The sequence below is a fragment of the Pleurodeles waltl genome, chromosome 8 (genome assembly GCF_031143425.1).
Source record: "Pleurodeles waltl isolate 20211129_DDA chromosome 8, aPleWal1.hap1.20221129, whole genome shotgun sequence".
Classification (NCBI taxonomy): domain Eukaryota; kingdom Metazoa; phylum Chordata; class Amphibia; order Caudata; family Salamandridae; genus Pleurodeles; species Pleurodeles waltl.
The window spans coordinates 884,396,061-884,417,929 of record NC_090447.1 but is presented as its reverse complement, the minus strand read 5'-3'; the positions used below and the strand labels follow the sequence as shown (position 1 = coordinate 884,417,929).

General features: G+C 42.4%; 1 protein-coding gene across 1 annotated transcript in view; it reads left to right on the top strand.

The window, feature by feature from the left end:
* Positions 1–21,869, top strand: part of NEPRO (nucleolus and neural progenitor protein) — a 76,783-nt gene that overhangs the window by 24,566 nt on the left and 30,348 nt on the right. Inside the window, exons 2-5 of the mRNA XM_069205189.1 lie at positions 11,280–11,434; positions 14,615–14,691; positions 14,812–14,943; positions 20,514–20,591. Of these exons, the coding sequence (XP_069061290.1) occupies positions 11,280–11,434; positions 14,615–14,691; positions 14,812–14,943; positions 20,514–20,591 (442 nt within the window). The remainder of the gene's footprint in view (positions 1–11,279; positions 11,435–14,614; positions 14,692–14,811; positions 14,944–20,513; positions 20,592–21,869) is intronic.

Below are 21,869 nucleotides of genomic sequence, written 5' to 3'. Positions count from 1 at the left end.
TGCAAAACGCAGGTCAACCACTGCCAAAACCTCAAGGAGCCACAGCAAAGGAAGCAAAAGCTTTGCACTAGAACAAAAAGAAGAAATAAACTGTTATAATCAGAAATGCAAAACCTTCGCCAGTTGACAAACACCCCGCCACCAAGCATTTAGACATTTTCCATGGTACCTAAGTGTATTCTGCCCCTACAAAAAAATAGGCCAATCTGCCCCCAAGAGGGGCAGAAATGGCCAACAGTTCTGTGCCCCCTTTGGGGGGTGACCCATGTCAAAGGGGCTGCTCCCCAATAAGAAAAAAATAAAAGGGAAAAAAAAAATCCCTGGCGTCTTGGTGGCTTCTGCCCGCTTGGGGGCAGATGGGCCTAAAAAAGTAGGCCGATCTGGTCCTAAGGGGGGCAGAAATAGCCATCAGTAATGTGCCCCCTTTGGGTGGGTGACACTTACTAAAGGGGCCGCCCCCCCCACACAAAACACATACACACAAAATCCCTGGTGACTAAGTGGATTCTGCCCCCCCCTTGGGGCAGATGGGCCTACAAAAAAATAGGCCGATCTGCCCCCCAGAGGGGCAGAAATGGGCAACAGTTCTGTCTCCCCTCCCCTACACCAAACACACACACACAATATCCCTGGTGACTGTGGATTCTACCCCCTTTGGGGGCACATGGGTTTAAAAGAAAAATAGGCTGATCTGCTCGAAGGGAGCCAGAAATGGCCAACAGTTCACTGCCCCCTTTGGGCGGTGACCCTTGCTGGGGTGCAGAAATGGCCATCACTGATGTGCCCCTTTTGGGGGGGGGGGGGTGAGACCCTTGCCCAAGGTGTGCCCTCCCAAGACACAATAAACACACAACACAATCCCTATGGCCTAGTGGGTTTTGACCCCCCGCCCCTGTGGCGAGATCGACCGAAAACATGGCTGATCTAGCCCCGGGGGGCTAAAACATTTTTAAAAATCTTGCCCCCAGGGCAGCGACCCTTGCGTAAAGGGTCGCTGCCTGAAAACATTATAATGAAGATAATCCCTGTTTCCTTTGTGGCTTCCTCCAAACGTGCTGGAAGCAAATGGCTTCAGGCGCGTCCCCGGCACCATTTGATGACGTTGGCGCGCTGTGAGCGCTCTGATGTCATCAGATTGCTAAAGGGGTTTGAGTGGAGTCCGGGGCGGAAGGGAAGCGATTCCTCTTCCACCCCTGACGGGCGTGTGGGTGGGAGGTCCATGGGGGAGTGCTAGCTGAGTGCGAGATCAGCTCGTCCCAGGCACCCAGGGTGTTAATGTACACGCAGCACCTTCATTCTCAGGGACGCGTCTCAGGTGGCCTGGTAATTTGGCTCAAGCAGGACCTATTTCCAGCAGGTAAGGCAATTCCCTTTAAGACCATTGACGTATTGGCTGTCGAACTTAAGATTGACAGCCAAACAGGGATTAAGTATATAGCTATTGTGAACATCTACATTAGACCTCCCCCTATAAACACACAATTAGCTATAGTGGAGCACATAGCGGATAGGCTGACCCATTTGTATTGGGGTACCTGGGTAATTATGACAGGGGGACTGCAATACTCATATCAAACAGGATGTGGGAAAGTTACCACTGACATGCCTTCGAGAAGGACCATTTATGCAGATCAGGGCCTGTTCAGGCTGAGATGAGGTCCACTAGGTGGCAGCCAAATTAAAGAACTTGGTCATTTTCTGCGGTTGAGGCTGGTGAATGGGAGCTCAAGGTCAGATACCCCAGCCTTACCCACATTTAAGAGAGGCTCTTTCATGAGTCACCTTGACTATATCTTCGTAGACCAAATGCTCTGGCCCTCTCTTTTAGATATGACTGTGGTTCCAAAAGCTGACAGTGACCATCAAGCTCTATGCTCTGTTTTTGTAGATACCATGTTTAGAAGCAGCAGAATGACTATATGGATAAAGGATAGTAATATAGACGGGGCTCGAAAATCTATCGACCACTCGCTATGGCGAGTTTTATTTTATAAGGTTGAGCTATTTTTAAGGAAGTGGACAAAGAGCAGGTGTTCTGTTCAGTCAGAAACTGAATTAGCAATTAAGATGCTTTTAAATCTCATTGTTGTGGCATTTGCTGTGTGTTCAGAGACAGAGGTCAAAAGTCAGTTTGTCTTCTTGCAATGCAAATACTTCTCCTTGTGGCTGCAGAGTTCCAGGATTTTGTAAGGTGAACAGTCTGACCTATGTGAAGTGAAAGGCTTTTGGTATCAGGTTTTTCCTAACACACACTATTTATATAACTAAGTGAACTTTACAAACATTTCAAAATATATTTCAGTAGCTGTGAAAGACCATTTTATTTAATACTTGTGTGATGATTTTTTTTTTTTAATAGGATGAAAAAAGTCAGAACACTTTTCTTGGTGATGTGCAAATGATATATGTTTTCTGAAACACAGTTTTCATAGATTATTGTTAATACACTATATATATATATATATAGTTTTATCAGTAAAGCTGCAAGTTAGTGGGAAGGGTTTTGGACATTTCTTGGAAATTTAATGTCTGTAAATGACAGTGCGCTACCACATCATGCTTTAGTAATATATCTATTAAAAGTGAATGTTTAGACATAAACTGAGAAACACTCCTTCCCTGATCGCAAACCAAGAGGCAAGTCATGCATGGGTTATGTGTACCACATATGTGGGCTAGATTTATTATACATGGAGCAAACATTTAGTGTACTTAATCAAACAAAAGAGGATTTTTGTTTTTACATCAGAAATGTGGAACTCACATATTTGAAGGTGCACTCATGTGAAAATGAAGAAAAAGGGGATTGTAAAATACAATATTGGCCTAGGATCACACAATTTGAGACCCATTTCCGGGTCAAGTAAATCACAGTTAGGTCGTGTAGATTATTCAAGCTACTCGACCTGCAGGTATAGTAACATTTTTATGATTTTTCGAGGCCTGATAGAGGTAACAAATAATAGGAGGAGCATAAAATGGACAGCAGTGGCAAATGACACAAAGGTCCAAGCCTCAATCTAAAGTATGGTTATTGACAGTTTTGTTTTGATTCATTGAGAACTGATGGAACAAATGAGACTTCTCTTTATGGTAGTAAGGTATAGAGGGGCTGGTACTAACAAAATACTGAGTTGGTTTTCAAAAATGTGTCATTCTGCCATATCTTTGCTGTTAGTTGCTATAAAAAAGGGGACTATGGCCGAGATAAGAGCCACAATGGGCCTCTATAAAACACCGTTAAGAGATGCCAAAAGGCATTGGGAGGCTGAGTAGTGGGCAAGTTTAACAAATGCCCTGCAAGAGAGGAACACCAAACTATTTTGGAAATTAGTGGCTGATGGAAAGCACACTATCAATAAAAAGCTTCAACCCAGTAATTCAGCCTGAGAGCTGGGTAAAGCACTTTGAGGAGCTTTACCCAGAATGGCCCTGTGATACGGTGCAGACACTAATTTATAAGGGCTGAAGTGACACTTCCCACCTGGACAAGGAAGAGGTTGTTCATAGAACGCCGTTGGTCAGTTTTACCTTTGAGGCCTTGATAGTATCCCTGGAGATTTCTATTTGTCTCACCCAGATATCTGGGTACTGTATTTAAATGCCCTGAATAATGCCATTGTGAGGGGAGATGGCATCCCCCTCATGTGGTGGGGAGCAATAATAGTGCAGATTTTACAAAAAGGGTGACAGAGACATGCCAGGAAAGTACAGACCGATAAGTCTGATCAATATCAGTCAAACGGTCTTCTGTAGACCAGACCTGGCCAGGTTGCACTCTTGGATTACTGAACATCAGTAAGTAGATTGGCAGGCTGGTTTTAAGAAAGAGGTCAGTACCTTTGATCAAGTATTTAGGTATAAAATATTTTGTTAAAAATATATAACCTTCAAACAAGACCATCTCTATGTCGCCTTCATCGATTTGAGGGTGGCATTTGACCTGGTCCCAAGGAAGCAGCTTTGGAGGGCCTTGGAATCTTATGGTCTAGATTGTGATCCACTCGGGATACTAAGATTACTACACTGGGATACCTTTGCAAGGGTGAGGTGGAATTCAGGGGGTGGTGGTGATCTCACTGCATCAATTCCTGTAGTGAGAGGGGTTAAACAGGGGTGCATTTTGGCACCTACCCTGTTCAGCCTCTACACTAATGGTGCAGTTGACCTGCTAGCCCACTGTAATCATGATGCTCCCAAGTTAGCCGAAGTCCCTGTACCTATTTTAATGTTTGCTGACGACACCCTTCTGATGGCAAGAACTCCGATGGGCCTCCAAATAGAACTAGATATGTTTGCAGCATTTTGTGCGAGCAGGGGTCTTGAAATAAACCCTGACAAATCAAAGTTTGTTATTAAATCCGCACAAATCATTCAGGGGAAAGATGGCCGTAGGGGAGTCTCCATTGAACAGGTTAGGCAGTTTCGCTATGTGGGGGTAAGGTTGGCGGACAACCATATGTGGGCCCCTCAAATTGAGAAAAGTATTACTAACCTCCAGCAGCAGACAGTGACAGTAGGGAGGAAATACAAGACTTCTATGGAGTGGCCACTTTCACCTGCTCTTAAGGTGTACAACGATGCAGCAGTGACAGCGGCAACATATGGTGCTGAGCCCTGGGGATATTATATTTGTCAGAGGCTAACCCTGATTGAAAGTAATTTAATTCGATCACTGCTAAGCTTACCCACACGCACCCCACTCGCACCCCTCAGATTTGATTTGGCTCTCAATCAAATTCATTGGGTAATCTCACTAAAGCAGTTATTGTATTGTATGGACCTCTGAAGATTTGAGCACTTATACGAATTACTCACGATAGACAAAGATACTTCCACTCCATGGCTCAAGCATGTTAAGAATCTGTGTAAGTGGATTAAAATGGAGGCGGTATGGGCTTCCCCCAGGAAATAACTAAAGGCGCATTACAGAGCTTAAGGCAATTATACTGGGAAGACGTATTTTCCCAGCTTTGGTGTGATCAGACAGTGGGCAATAGAGCGAAGCAATTTTTAAATCATAAGTGCTATCCCAAGTTTCAACAATATCTGGCTAGAACACATCCATCCCAGGCTAAACATCTGTATATAAAATGTAGGCGGGTATTGTGAGAAAGTAGCCTCTTTCTAGCCTTGTTACCCCCACTTTTGGCCTGTTTGTGAGTGTATGTCAGCGTGTTTTCACTGTCTCACTGGGATTCTGCTAGCCAGGGCCCTGTGCTCATAGTGAAAACCCTATGTTTTCAGTATGTTTGTTATGTGTCACTGGGACCCTGCTAGCCAGGACCCCAGTGCTCATAAGTTTGTGGCCTATAGGTATGTGTTGCCTGTGTGATGCCTTACTGTCCCACTGAGGCTCTGCTAACCAGAACCTCAGTGGTTATGCTCTCTCTTTACAAATTGTCACTAACAGGCTAGTGACCAATTTTACCAATTTACATTGGCTTACTGGAACACCCTTATAATTCCCTAGTATATGGTACTGAGGTACCTAGGGTATTGGGGTTCCAGGAGATCCCTATGGGCTGCAGCATTTCTTTTGCCACCCATAAGGAGCTCTGACAATTCTTACACAGGCCTGCCACTGCAGCCTGAGTGAAATAATGTCCACGTTATTTCACAGCCATTTTACACTGCACTTAAGTAACTTATAAGTCACCTATATGTCTAACCTTTACCTGGTAAAGGTTAGGTGCAAAGTTACTTAGTGTGAGGGCACCCTGGCACTAGCCAAGGTGCCCCCACATTGTTCAGGGCCAATTCCCCGGACTTTGTGAGTGCGGGGACACCATTACACGCGTGCACTACATATAGGTCACTATCTATATGTAGCCTCACAATGGTAACTCCGAATATGGCCATGTAACATGTCTATGATCTTGGAATTGCCCCCTCTATGCCATCCTGGCATAGTTGGCACAATCCCATGATCCCAGTGGTCTGTAGCACAGACCCTGGTACTGCCAAACTGCCTTTCCCGGGGTTTCACTGCAGCTGCTGCTGCTCCCAACCCCTCAGACAGGTTTCTGCCCTCCTGGGGTCCAGCCAGGCTTGGCCCAGGATGGCAGAACAAAGGACTTCCTCTGAGAGAGGGTGTTACACCCTCTCCCTTTGGAAAATGGCATGAAGGCAGGGGAGGAGTAGCCTCCCCCAGCCTCTGGAAATGCTTTAATGGGCACACATGGTGCCCATTTCTGCATAAGCCAGTCTACACCGGTTCAGGGACCCCTCAGCCCTGCTCTGGCGCGAAACTGGACAAAGGAAAGGGGAGTGACCACTCTCCTGACCTGCACCTCCCCTGGGAGGTGTCCAGAGCTCCTCCAGTGTGCTCCAGACCTCTGCCATCTTGGAAACAGAGGTGCTGCTGGAACACTGGACTGCTCTGAGTGGCCAGTGCCATCAGGTGACGTCAGAGACTCCTTCTGATAGGCTCCTTCAGGTGTTGCTAGCCTATCCTCTCTCCTAGGTAGCCAAACCCTCTTTTCTGGCTATTTAGGGTCTCTGTCTCTTGGGATTCCTTAGATAACGAATGCAAGAGCTCATCCGAGTTCCTCTGCATCTCTCTCTTCACCTTCTGCCAAGGAATCGACTGCTGACCGCGCTGGAAGCCTGCAAAACTGCAACAAAGTAGCAAAGACGACTACTGCAACTCTGTAACGCTGATCCTGCCGCCTTCTCAACTGTTTTCCTGGTGGTGCATGCTGTGGGGGTAGTCTGCCTCCTCTCTGCACTAGAAGCTCCAAAGAAATCTCCAGTGGGTCGACGGAATCGTCGCCCCTGCAACCGCAGGCACCAAAGAACTGCATCACCGGTATCCTGGGTCTCCTCTCAGCACGACGAGCGAGGTCCCTTGAATCCAGCAACTCTGTCCAAGTGACTCCCACAGTCCAGTGACTCTTCAGTCCAAGTTTGGTGGAGGTAAGTCCCTTGCCTCCCCACACCAGACTGCATTGCTGGTAACTGCGACTTTTGCAGCTACTCCGGCCTCCGTGCACTTCCGGCGGAAATCCTTTGTGCACAGTCCAGCCTGGGTCCACGGCACTCTAACCTGCATTGCACGACCTCCTAAGTTGTCCTCCGGCGACGTGGGACTCCTTTGTGCGACTTCGGGTGAGCACCGTTTCACGCATCCTCATAGTGCCTGTTTCTGGCACTTCTGCGGGTGCTGCCTGCTGCTGAGAGGGCTCCTTGTCTTGCTTGACGCCCCCTCTGTCCCCAGACGCAATTGGCGACATCCTGGTCCCTCCTGGGCCACAGCAGCATCCAAAAACACCAACCGCACGATTTGCAGCTAGCAAGGCTTGTTGGCGGTCTTTCGGTGGGAAAACACTTCTGCACGACTCTCCACGGCGTGGGGGATCCATCCTCCAAAGGGGAAGTCTCTAGCCCTTGTCGTTCCTGCAGAAACCTCAGCTTCTACTGCCCAGTAGCAGCTTCTTTGCACCCACAGCTGGCATTTCCTGGGCATCTGCCCATCTCCGACTTGCTTGTGACTTTTGGACTTGGTCCCCTTGTTCCACAGGTACCCTCGACTGGAAATCCATCGTTGTTGCATTGTTGGTTTGTGTCTTTCCTGCAGAATTCCCCTATCACGACTTCTATGTCCTCTGGGGAACTTTAGTGCACTTTGCACTCACTTTTCAGGGTCTTGGGGTGGGCGATTTTCCTAACCCTTACTATTTTCTAATAGTCCCAGCGACCCTTTACAACGTCACATAGCTTTGGGGTCCATTCGTGGTTCGCATTCCACTTTTGGAGTATATGGTTTGTGTTGCCCCTATCCCTATGTGTCCCCATTGCATCCTATTGTAACTATACATTGTTTGCACTGTTTTCTAATACTATTACTGCATATTTTGGTATTGTGTACATATATCTTGTGTATATTTGCTATCCCCATACTGAGGGTACTCACTGAGATACTTTTGGCATATTGTCATAAAAATAAAGTACCTTTATTTTTAGTATATCTGTGTATTGTGTTTCCTTATGATATTGTGCATATGACACTAGTGGTACTGTAGGAGTTTCACTTGTCGCCTAGTTCAGCCTAAGCTGCTCTGCTAAGCTACCATTATCTATCAGCCTATGCTGCTAGACACCCTATACACTAATAAGGGATAACTGGGCCTGGTGCAAGGTGTAAGTACCCCTTGGTACTCACTACAAGCCAGTCCAGCCTCCTACAGGTATTCTTCCGTTGAATTCCGTCACTGTTAAATGGCAAACTGGTGGTCAAGAGAGCAGTATTTGCACATATTGCCCACTGGAAAACGAGACTATGGCACATTTTGTTTTCTTTTGCCCTAAATATTTGAAGCCCTGGAGAAAGTGGATTGGTCCCTTGTGCAGGCTTTTTGGCACTCAGAACCACTGGGAGATGCCCAGGATTTTAACAAGTGGCACAAGTGAAAATGTTGTGTTCGCAGTCTCCCAGTGCTTACGATGGGCTTGGACCTTGAGAATAAAGGAGATTTCCTTCTTTGGTGACTGTAATCCGTCATGCCCTGGAAACTAGCTGACAGTTTTCAAATGGTTCCAAATGCCTGTTAACTTCAGCGATTAATTGCCTTCCGTTTGATCCATTTATCGAAATTCAATAGACGAAGCTAATTTTGTTGTAGAGGATATTTACCTTGTTGTAGAAGGAATTTTACTGATGAGGAATTTTAACTTAAAACCAGTGAATTTTATTCAAGTTGTAAATAGGTTTAGTTAATTTTGTATTTATGATTTGATTGTCGTTATGCTGCTTTTATGGCTTACAGCTGAAATAAAGAGACTTTGTATTGTACTTGAATTTTCCTGTTCAAACATCACTAAGACATGACAGCAGCAGGTGAAATAAATAGAAAATTGGCCTATTTATGATTAGTGCTTACTGCACTTATTGTTTACCTAGTGGGGTTCATTCTAGTATTAATGTATTTGTAATTCTCAGAACTCTTTACTTTTATTTGTTGAATGTTTCTTTGAAATCTGTTTGACTTTACTTTTTATTTATATTTTTTGGAAAACAAAGTAAAGCATGGTCAAGTGGAACTTGAGTATATGAGTCACCAGACCCAAATTAAATGTTCTTTGGGTATGGTCTTGCAAAGAGTATTATTGCCGAGTTGCATTGTTTTGGGAAAGAAGCAATTGATAGCTTGCAAGTAACCAGGTGTCTTGTGCAACAACTTTAGTAGATCCTGACTTTTTATCTTAGGCACTTTGCATTCTGGATCCTGCAGCTTTGCTTTATAACTGCAAGTGTGAGATTTAAACTTCCAGCTTTCATACCGCTTGACCAAACAGTCCAAACTTGCCAGTGGTGTCACACAACACAGGCACACTTGCAGGCAGGCTCTTGAAGCCACTGCATCCTGCCCTTTCACCAGCCATTCACCTCTCTCCTGCTGCTAGATCCTCTATATGCACACCCTTCTACCCAGGCTTACCAGGCTAACCTACTTCCGCCCTTTCAAATCCCTCTCATCCCTCCAGTAGAAAATAGGCAAGTAAACATGAAGGATATCCCATCCGTCGTATTACAAGTTCCATTATAGCCTATAGAACTTGTAAAATGGTGGGCGGGATATCATTACGTTTGAGCTGGAGTGTCCCATCCGCCAAGGTTGTAATCAGGCCCCTGGACTTTGTGTGTTGAATGTTGACTTGCAGTCAGTCCTGACTTACTCATATTAACAATTTGAAAGGTGGAACTAAAAATCTGATAATACAAAGTGATAAAAAAGCCAGGTGTTCCTATTGATCTTCCGTATGACATGGTGTCACATGACAGCTTGGGTGCACCCACCCATACATGGAACAATTTAACCTTGTAGACAACACATGCATATTCTGTATCTCCCTTTCTTCTTGCTCCATACATACTTTGCTCCTCATAGACACCATGAGTTCTTTCCTTGCAGATTGTGCTCCTACACCTTGTATGCCATTCTATGCCCACCGTTTGCAGTGTGCACAAGGGAAACTTGCTCTGATTTTGCCCTTTTAATGGATACTTTTAAGCTCAGATTCCTCACCTTTTAGAATATCCCCAAGGTGCCAGTAGGAACAGTGCAGCCTGAACTGCCAAGTCCTCTCCGGAAATGAACACAAGCAAATCAAGACCAGTTTTGCCCTGATTGGGGCTCTTCATTCGGGTGTAGCTTGGTTCCAGTGGCATAGTGAGCAAGAGACCCATCCTAACTTTGTAATCTTTAGTGTGTTGCCCTAAGAAGAAGAGGTATGCGCAGACATGGGTCCTGTGTACACTGTCACTGGAACAAAACTATAATTGACCCTAAGTAGGGTGAAACCGGTCCTGGGTTGCTTGCATTCTGGTCCAGGGAGCACCTTACTCTGTAGTCTGGACTGGACTGTTCCCATTGAAGCAGGGTCAAGACTAATTTGCAAGTAGCTCCATTTTGGCAGAGTAAGCTGTATTTTCAGGTGCAGTGATTCTATTTTTTTAGGAATATCCTTTTTATCGAGATCTGCCAATCTGCGACCTGGTTTCTACAAGTTTTGCCGTCCTGGTTTCCTAACACAAATTGTAGAGCAACTCCTAGTATAGTTTTGTATTTATTTATCTGTTTTTAAATGCATTTATGTAGTGCAGGTCGGACCACGATGGTAGCAGTATAGTTTCATGAAAAGATCTGAGTAACAAACAGTCCATCTATCAGTTTAATAATATTTGTAGAACCATTGTAGCTAATTGAGGAAAAAGATCATGTTCTGACTCTTGCTGGCGGGTGTGCCAATTTCAAGCACGGTCTGTGTCCATTGCCTCTTTCGTGCTTACAAAGACACCCTTCAACAAGAGAAGTGCAAATACCTTCGCTGGACAGTTACCATTTACATCCTAGGATGTGATTAGAAATTCATCATAGATTGTTGTCCTTGTGAACATGATTGATCATATCTGCCTCTGACCACCTTCGATCTCTCTCTCTCTCCATTATTTTCCTTATTAAGTTTGATCATGTTGTCTTAGTGAATCAGTTTGCATGGTTAATTGCCCTAGGTCTTTCTTCCCAAGTTAGGCCCATGTTAGATTCCCAAACGTTTTAATTCTAACCATGGGCATGCCCACCACCATTCTTTGTACGTCCTTGGCTGATAACTGTAGCGTGAGGTATTTGTGCTGCTGCGGGAGTTATCATATACGGTACTGTCTGTTATTGGCTGCGTGGGGTACATTTCTGATGTGTATTAAGTCAGAAAACACGTGGGCAGATTGTATGTACTCATATGTTGAAACTGATCCTGGCTTCCTTTTTCCCACCTAGGAAACTATGTTGGAGCCATTACCAAAGGATGTCACGTAGTGTGTGCACTGCTTAGGAGCAAAGTTTTGGCATCTGAAGTGAAGGTCCTGGGGTCCATTCTGTACATAAACCACAATCCGCTGGGGTCCCACAGCACGTACCTTGCTCTGAAACAGGTAAGCTTTACTTATGTATGCAATTGTGACTCGTGGCCTTCATCATCCTTATTTGCAGTGTGTTCAGGATGAATCATACAGATTCAGGGAGTTTTGGAATCATTAAACTCCTTTGGTGCAGTAATTTCGTGGTGACTCAGTGCACTGGTATTAAGAGAAATACATGCCACTGTTTACAGGCTTCTTTATGACTGTGCCCTGATAGATGCTTAATTTGGGATCGATATATCTAGTGATCTTGCTTTTCAGAAGAACGGTTCCCCTTTATAATACAACACTGATTTTGTAATGATTTTTAATAACTAATTCGTTTACTTGCACTCAATTCACAAACATAAATATAGTTTTACACCCACCAGGAATCCATAAAGATGATTGCTAGTGGCCATCAGTGCGTTTACTACTGTCTTTCTCCCGCATGAGTGTGAAGAAATCCACAGTAGTAAATCCCACACAAGGAATGGGAAGGGGGTGTTCCAAAGCCTGGCTTGCCTTGAAAGTTGCGCACACACATCATGATGTACATTTGTGGGCATTCCCAAAGTAGTTTCTGGCCTTTTCTCACTCTGGAAATGGACGGGAGTAGAAACAGGTCCCCCCCAGATTTGCTTGGTGCAAAAATATTTTCCCTGCAGACAAAGAAAATGTGCATTTGTTCTAGAGGCTCCATTCCTCTTGTGGGGAGTTCTCCACTATGAAAACTCCCCACAGCAGGAATAAGAGCCCTTGGGATACATCACAGTAGTACACCTGGAATCCTGCAAGGCCTACTGCTAGTAATGCGGGTGAATAGGAAAAACCGTAAAAGTATGTTCTAGTTGAGTTGTAAAGTTCCACCTGTATTTCTTCAATTATTTTTCCTGATATGTTCGATTGTTTTGCTATTTTAGTAAAATGACTGTCTGACTAACCGTTATGTAGGTTTGATTGACCTTTACACATATGACCGGACTTTTGTAATTCTGCTTAGTTGCTGCCCACCACTTTAACCTGTGTTGTATTTGGATGTTGCTACTGCTAATGTCTGTGCGTGAGAGGACCCAGTTTTTCAGCTAGGCGTGTCACTCTCTGCTCTCGTCTTTTCTTGAAACCTGTACCCAGATTCAGAAAAGCACCGTTTTTCATGTGGACCGATTTAAGGTTCTGTCCATTGCCAAAGTCATTTTGACATCCGGAACACATGGGTTTGAGGATGGAGGCTGATGCTGAACTGTTACCCATTCAAAAATCTGTATTCTTTCAAAAAGTCTTTTTAAGGGAAATTAAAATCTGTGTATGTGTCATTGGACAGTAGTGACAGTAACCGACCCTTACCTCCGGAGCCTTGGAGTGTGAGGGGAAACTAGATTTTTTTTTTTTTTTTTTTGGTTTTCTATCCGAGACGATTTTTATTTGTAATAGTATGCATTGTATCAAAAATGCCTAATTTTTTAACACTGCACCCAACTGCCTTACTCAAGACGAAAACCCTGTCCCTCACCTCAGTTTGAATTAAATACAATGGTAAAACAGGATGTACACTTCTTGTTCCCTTAGAAATATTGCAAAGGTGCCAGTACCTTGGCACCTGTGCCCATCCATTAGATGATATGATGTGTTCATATGAGGAAGCAGTCTAAGGTACAACTATTCCATATCTGCGTGCACCTTGTGTGTGTGGCTTTTTTTTTTCCTCCCGTAAGTTCCAGGTAATTTAAAAAATGTTTTGTTTAATATATAAAGTCTAATACACGCTACATTCACGCTTACTTCAGAAGTTATGAAAGAGGTGTACCTCCAGGCCTATCTGCTTTGTTAATTTCCTCCTAGCCTCTTGCTTATGCAGTTTCCTTTCGTAGACCCAAGACTCACTGAAGTGTGTTTATTTTGTTGTCCTCTACCTGGACTGTGGTATTGCGCCATAAAGTGAAATATAGTGCAAGTAGGAGAACACTTTGAGGTAGAGGAAAACAACCTTGCATAACTCTTCCAACAGTGGTGCACATCATTGTTGCACAAAGGGGGACACAAGTCATCTTTCTGCTTTTGTATACTTAGGCCCTAGTCACCGGTTTAGCGTGAGCCTGCTTGTCTCTTGTCATCTTCTTAAAACTACGTACAGCCTTTCCTTTCTTTGTTTAATGATTAGATTATTACCACCTTTAAAATTAAATTGATTCCTCTTGCTCGGATGCACAGATGCATCACCCTGGTTGGTTGTGTAATATGGGGAATTGGATCAGGTATCTTTTTTCCGAGAGATTCAATTTTAGTATAAAAACAAAGGCATTTCACTTACGGATTGGCCACAGAGTGTGGTCGCCTTTCTGTGTTGAATTTATTAGTCTAGATCAGTGGTGTGTGACTCACACAAATGAACACATTATGAAATAGTTTATTCAAATCACAAACCAACACTTTTCCAAAAATCTAAATTGTATTAATCGAAATGTTGGGTTGTTTAAAAAATGTAGTTTTATTTCAGTCAAAATGATATGCAGTAAGGTAGTATCACATTTTGGCATTTGTTTAAAATGTTTCAAGTTTGCCTTTTTCTTATTTAAACATACTTAATTAAATTGCTATTATTTAATTTTCTAAACAGCCACAGAACCCCAAGTAGGTGTTACAGATCGCAGGTTAGGATTACTGGTCTACACCAGTGAACACAGAGGGCATGCCATAACCGTTCCAGGCCCACAGAAGGGTAATTGTCTTCCATGAGCAGACCCCAGTTACATTCGAATGTCTTAAAAATGAAGACATATGTTAGCTTAGGCCCTGATTAATACACTCATCTCTGAACTTCTTAGTCGCTGAGTTCAGGAAACGAGTGCTGGTGGTGCTCTCCTAAGTGCCCCCTCCTTAGTCCTGATGGAATTCCCACTGGCCTTGCGCCAGTGACCATAAAGTTGAACTCTTATAACAGTGCAGCCCACGAGCCCTGTATTTGTGCTTTGTTGCCTACATTTTAATACATTTTTGCATGTGCAGTATGCACATTCCATCTGTTACATGTAGAGTTAGAATGTATCTGGCCCAGGCATTTCCTGCTATTTCACCTTTGTTTTTCTTGAAGTAAAGGTGACCTAGTAAGTAAAAACTGACAGCATTAGATTACCCATGTTTTTTTCTTGATTGTATCATTTTTTTCAGAGGTCTTTCCGAACCCCTCCAATTTCTGCATCTTTTCTTTATCAGGTCCAGCAATGCTTGAATCGTTTGACAAGAATGAATTTAGAAGGTTCAATTCAAGACTTCGTTGAGTTGTTCCCAAAGTAAGTATCAGTGCTTAGAATTATGCACACAGCTTGTGTTTTTTTTATTTTTTATTTATTGGTGCCTTGAAAAAGTGCTCTGTAAATTTGACCCATGTGTGTTTGTTTCTTTCTATTCAGTAAAAAAGATTTGGGAAATACCGAAATCTTCTCAGTTCCTAGCCAACCTTTGATCGAGTTTGTGGCAGTGAAGATCTTGGGTGGCTGCAAACTGTTCCTGCGGCTTCTGGACTCTTGTTGTAAAGCTTTTCAGTATCCTTTTTCGTTTTAGAATGTCTTTAATTTTTACATAAGACCTATTAAGTTTGGCATGAATTGGCAATAAGCCAGATCGGTGCAATTGTGTCCAAACTTACTTTTGGCTAACAAATGCATGTACCAACATAACACATGTAATGTGTCTCCAGAAACACCACAGCCGCCTTTAGCATAACAGAATGCAGCAGCATTGCATCTCCTTCTTCCTAGAGCATGAGATCTGAAGTAGGAATGCTCTCCCCGTCAGTCAATATGTTACATGTTCCAAAAAACATATTGCTTATCTTCTGTTCTGAACGTCCCTCTGCCCCTTCAGCGTCGAAGACAAGCGCTGTACAAGTTACAAACCTTTAGGTCTACTGTGTCTTTTCACTTTTATATTCAGACCAATTGCGTGATCTACGCCTTTCCTGTCAACAAACTGTTAGTCAGCCATTCCTCAAAAGAGATTCTAGATGAAGCTTGAAAATAGAGTAGCTCACTCCCTTCACCCCTTAAACAAAGTAATAACTTCTTCACAAGGCACACACACAAAATTGTTTCATACCTAACTTCAGAAGCAAATCCTGAGATGTGCTGGATTATTCCGATTTCGTTTAAAGTTCAGTTGATTTGGGACAGATATCAGGGTTAATTTATGCTTTCCAGAGCCATGACATGTTACTCCTAGACACTGGTTCCTGTGTTTCTGCTACTTGAACTTTGGTTGGTGAATTACATTCATATAGGCTGGTAATGGGCCAGGGCAAGTGTCTCTGTAGACCGCTTCTGCTTGTCCTTCATTGGTTCAGTGAAACTCCACAAAGGGCCAGCTGGTACAGTGCTTTTACAGTTACTTTAATGTATACCCATACTTCAAGTTTCTAGGTCGCTGTTTGACTTTGTGCAGGGTGTCGTAGCCAGATTAGCTTTTGGAATGCTGGGTCAATACAATTCACGCCATTAATTTGGGCATCTCAATTCCGTGGTTGGTTAGGGCAAATGCTAGAGGTCTTGCAGAGGAAGGATAGATGGAATTTAGTATATTTGACAATTGTTGTGAAATGGTTGTCCATAACACAAGTTTGTTTTGCACAAACCCTCTGCTTTCTGTTTTGGTACTGATGCTGCCCCACAGGTTGTATACGGTGCAAAAAGCATGTCCGATTGCCATGATATGTTTTAGCACATTTTAAGACCTTGGTAGTTCTCAGTCAACAATAAATATACTTGGTCAAAACACTTTCTAGGTGTAACCACACTTTCCACATGAACATCGACCCTATCAATAAAATCACTCATCTTTTGATCACCTGAATGTGTAGGGGTAATATCAAAACTGTGGTCAGTGGCAGGTTTTCTATTATTGACTATATTTAAGACATGTTTATAACTGATTTAATATTTTTTGAAACACTGCCATTCGAGCACAGGCTTTTTTCCTAACTGGCCATAACTTTGTAGAGTGGATTCCAATGGTGAATTCGATGTTTCTGTTCTAAAATAGGTTATAATATCACCACCATTTCTAAATTGAGTCTCAAAATCTTTCACCTGGTGTTTCATCCTGTATCATCCTACATCTACGTCCTAGTTCGTATATGAATGGATGTAATCATCTGACTTTGGCTCATATTTCACCATCGACTCTTTAAGGGAATAACTATAATATTTGGTAAGGAATGCTCAGGCCTTTTTTAAATACCGCTTTAAATAGCTTAGGTTGATTTCAGATCCAAGGGAATGACTTAAAATGCTTTTGAGCCATACTTCTCAATGGAATCTCTGCTATATGCACGTGTTATATTTTACCACACTGAATCCTTTTATTATAACTTATTACATTTGTGATTATGCATGCTGGGTTCTTCTGAGATGTATCAGCATGTCTGTTTACCACTGAATTGATTGGTAAGGTGCAGGATCCAGTATAGCTTGATGGGCTGTATTCTTCTTTTTTGTAGATTCTAGTAACGTTGGCCAGGTTAAGTAAGGCACTGGTAAGGACGTACTAGATCCGTAGGTCCTTGGAGAGCTCAATATGCGTCTTAATTATGCACTAAATGACACGTATGTGAGGTTGCAGACAAACCTGTCCGTAGCAAGTAGTAGCAGACCTGGTTCAGAATGCTCAGACCTTAAAGAGTCCAACTGTGAGGTTTAACAACAAACTGTTGGAAACTCCAGATGGAGAAGTGCCTCAAATACTAAAGTAATCAAAATAGGCACATTGACATTAGTTTCAGTATTTTTGACAACCTTTTGTGCACACAGTGGAATTAAAATATTGAGAACCCGGGCCCCCTGAAAGGATTGCACCATATGTACACATGACTCATGGCATTAATATTTCAGATGTCTTTTTCAGTTTCCTGCCTTTTTAAATGTCATAATCACTTGGAACCCCGACATAGAATACATCTCTGAAGAGATCAACTAAGATGTTGCATGTTCTGCACTAAAGGCAAAGACAGGAAGGGAAGGTGCAATGGAAAATTAAACATTCCTTAGACCTATAAGTACTGCAGAGGGACCACACCTATTCTACGGGTTTTGTGGTGTCAGAATGAGTATTTTCAGGTAAAGGCTAATTGAGTAACGTAGAGATTTTCTTGTTCACAGGAAACAAAGTAGTTGCCTTTGCTGTCAGAAGCTGAATAGACAAAATAAAGAGCTACATTTGAAAAGACTGAAATGCGTGTGGTGGAATAATGATGGTATGAAATTATGTAGAATATGTTGTGTCTGTGTTTTAAAACAGGCCTATTGTTATGAATGCTAGATGGCTCTGGTATCCCTTTTCTGCTGTGTCACTATATCTAGGTATATAGAGGCCATTGCTTTGAATCTAGTGATCTGCAGGTGTTCATAGCTCTTCTCGAGGTCACCTGTAAGAATTTATGGATATGTGAAGTTGTGGTGAAAAGGCAAATAGTCTCTTTCTGCTATATTCATTAAATGTGTTTTTAGGTCTTGGGAGCCAAAAGGTGCTTTATTAGTGGGGCCATCTAGGTTATCAGATCAGGGATTTTGAAACCTGTGATGCCATGGGATACAAGATGTTGGGTGGATTAGTGTGACCTTCTGGAATAAGTTAAGCTCCCAGCTTCCTGACACACTTCTTAAGGATGTTCTTGTTGGTGTATTGTGGCTTGAGCTACTGGGATCGATAGGTTGGGGTAATTGTTAATAGAGAGGGCTTTAGAGCAAACTATTTGACAGTAGCTGTAACGATTGGCCAAATTGCTTAACCCTGGAACTGGTGTTCACATAGCAGTACTTGTAGGAACTGGGTTACTCCAGGCGTCAACTTTTCAGATTATTTTAAGTTTATCAATTTAAATCGATACTGGGCACCGACTGAAGCTTCTTTGGTTAAAATCATAGTCATTGACACCTTTGAGAATGAAGGGTCCCCTAAGTGCAACAGCATCTGAAGATGGAAAAGATTGTGCCAGTGAATACTTTGGAAGCCTTAATGTCAAGTGTATTCTGTTGGTTACTGAAGATTTTGTTTCTACCCTATGGCAAAAGAAGACATTTTTTAGAGTCCTTTCGCCATCTAAATCTTTTTTTAATTTTTTTTTTTATTTTCCTTGATCTTCTTCCTCAAATGTTTGGACGATCAGTCACTTTGGTGATATAAAAATTTGGAGAAACCTTTTGTGAAACTCAGGATTTGGCTCGGCGATGATTGGATGTAACTGATTCACTATTTTGATCCTGTAGGTAATAAGCTCCTTGTGCTCTATCCTCCCAGTTTGTCATGCCATGCCATGTTTTTCTAATGGATGTTTTAGTCAAGGTGGCTAGAACAATATTGATTTCTTACTGAGTCCGCATTTCCTTCACAACAGAAAACTGGCTCCCAAATGTTGACTTCTTCAAAGGACAACAGGTATATCTCCTCTGGTACAATTCTTTGGGGATTGTGCTTTCTAATTGCATGTGTGACATTTTGTTGTCATGAAGCAGGGCAAGGTAGTTCACTAGAGAACTTAACAACAAAATCGGTTTACAGAGCCTGCTGTTCTGCCTCTGCTACCATTTATTTTTTGAGCAGCTGTACTAAACTGAAGACCTTTGAATGATTTGTAGTGGCTAGTGCCAAAAAGCCTGCTGTGCCTGACAGTGTCATTTTGGCAATGTCTGTGAAAGATGAAAAAGGCACAAATCTCTCTGATCAATTCCAGCGTACCACAGGAAGGCATTAAGCCTACCCACATAGGTGTAGTGATGCACAGTGGACATAGTTTGAGTTGTTTGTTTTGGTTAAAAAAAAAAAAGTTTTGACCTGTGAAATTATTATTATTACCAGAGATCCAGGAGTTAATCTGAGGGATCCTCACAGCCCACTTTCTTTACCGACTGTCACTGGTTCAGTCTGGCCACTCCGTGAACATTAACCACAGAGATGTTCAGGATCGCACCCAGCAGCATAGGTCCGTTTTCATCCAGTGCTTATCTACGGAATTACTAAGCACTGACTTGTTTGGGCCGAGTTCTTCAATGATGTTGCAGTGTGTACCTAAAAGATACCATTCTGCAAATAATAAAGGTAGAAACTTGCTGACCGGTTCTGTCTTTTGTGTGGCCGAATGCATCTCCCAGGACCACTTCTTATAATGTTCTTGGGGGAGCTGGGGTCTTGTATTAGGTTCTTAAGTTCTTTGCTTTCTATTAATATGATGCTGGTCCCTTGCCTAAAGGTAGCTTAGTAGCCAGTTATTCTCTTTAGCCTAATTTTCAAAGTGAGATTCAAGTAATTTCAATGTTGGGATGAAGTTTTTGCCTACCTGGGAACGGAGCAAAAGATCACATTGTAGCATGGATTCAAATGGCTCTGAGGTGCTTTGTTGGGCATATGGATTTATGAATGCTCTGTGGAGAAGCATGAAATATTAGCATTCAGCCTCCATTGAATGAAGTGCTTGGAAGGCTCAGTTTTGGGAATATTTTTGACATTTGTAGCCCTTGTCGACTTTGAATGTAGCAGTGACACTAATCTAGTTATTAGAGTGACAGTGCTGCACTGCTCTGCCTGGGCCCAAAGGGCCTCCAGTGGTTGCCATGTTAATAATGCCAAGATTCTAAATTAGAGAGGGTAGTACATTCTAAACATTAAGACCTTTCAAACCAAGCCACACAGTAATTGCACTTTGATGGTACTTGGATAGATGTAACTGTTTGTGTAACTTACAAGTATTGCAGATTGATCTGATTTAACTGGGACTAGTGTACAGTGACCCCATTAGTCCTAATGACATCACCTACCTGTGCCTATGCAATATTTTCAGAGCTTCTTTTAACACCCATGACATGCAATAAACACCCAGCCCGTCCTCTTGATCCCCATTCCATTTTGTTTTTTATGTTACAACAACGTTTTGCGACCAATCTTGTCAAGGTAGCAGTCAAATGACTAGGCTATACCATCCTAGTCCTTTCTGGTCAAGTTGTGGGAGGGAGAGATGGACAGAGAAACATGTTTAGCATTCAATACTGCAAGTTTATATTGGTGTACTCCTTGGGTATTTATTGTAATTTTCATAAAATATTTAATTATCCTTAATTTGATAATTCAGCTTGACTGTTCAACATCTGTGTCTTGGTGAATACATAGTACTTAACCTTGTTGTGTTAGGATTGCTCAGTAGATTATGGTTTGTATCAGTCACATTCATATTCTTTGAATCAATAGTATATAATGTCTAACACACTTCTTTAGCATTGTTGGAAGGAATATTTGCTAAGAGGGGATGAAGGAAGATATCCAGAAGGCAAGAATATGTCGCAAGCAGAGCATCAGTGCAGAGTATTGTATTGCCAAACCTCACCTGTTTTTGTATAGTTGTACTCTCTCAATGGACTGAGTTGGGTGCAGGCTAGCCATTAGAATTGTCCTTTATGACTGCAGCATGCTCAAACCTTACTGCTGCTCTGGTTTTGCGTCAACATTTTGAGATTGTATCCTGACCTATTGTCAAGACATAATCATTGTGGGCTCACTCTCGCACTTTAGGCCCTAACATACACATCTTTAAACCACAATTTATTTTCCAACAATCTGTTGTACTTAATAACTAGATGTTATCATGGATTTTGAGTATTGTAACAGATGGCAAACAGCAATGATTGTCTCGATGAAATAATTGTTGGAAGTATTCGAAATATCTGCACATCTGGTAGGAATCCATTGTGTTCTTAATCCAATATGGGCATTATTTAAGCCTTAGCTTAAAAGTGCACAGATTATTAAATGGACAGTCACAAGCTGTCACCATAACTTTGCATGCTCCTACTTGTAGAAGGTATGTGTCAAGGTTGTTAAATGTTGTTACATAGAAAATTTAATGGTTCTGGGAAAATATATATTTTGTGTCACTTTGTGATTTAGATCTCGGCCAGGTTTTTTTTTTCCTGAGATTTCAGCACCTTCTTGGTGGATGTTTTCAAAATGATTTTAAAGAAAGATTTTTTTAATCGGGAACGTGTTTGGGTGATGTCAGATATTGTGTGAAAATATTAGAAAATAGGGTAAACCATACTCATTTCTTCAGTTTGGTATCCTAGATTGGTGAAGTGGTCATGAGGCCTTTCTAGCTCTGTATGCCCAATTCTACTTCTAAAGGCTTTTTCTCTCCACAGCACTATAATCTTATAACACAGTCTACCAAGAAGGCATTTGTTATTATCACTTGTTGGAGCTAGAGCATATTATAGCCACTCAATGAATTGAGCTAGCTGCTGCTGGCTGTCGTTTTTGGTCTAGTTTGAGTGTTTCATATAAGCTACAGAATCCCCAAGACTCTGCTTAAAGGACTCCATCCACTCCGTTGCTGTTCCTAGTTGGGAGCATACATGTGATTCTTAAATTCCACATCCACCAGCAAGGTGATGTCCTCTAGGCAGCTCAAGACACAGCTCCCTCTCTATACTTT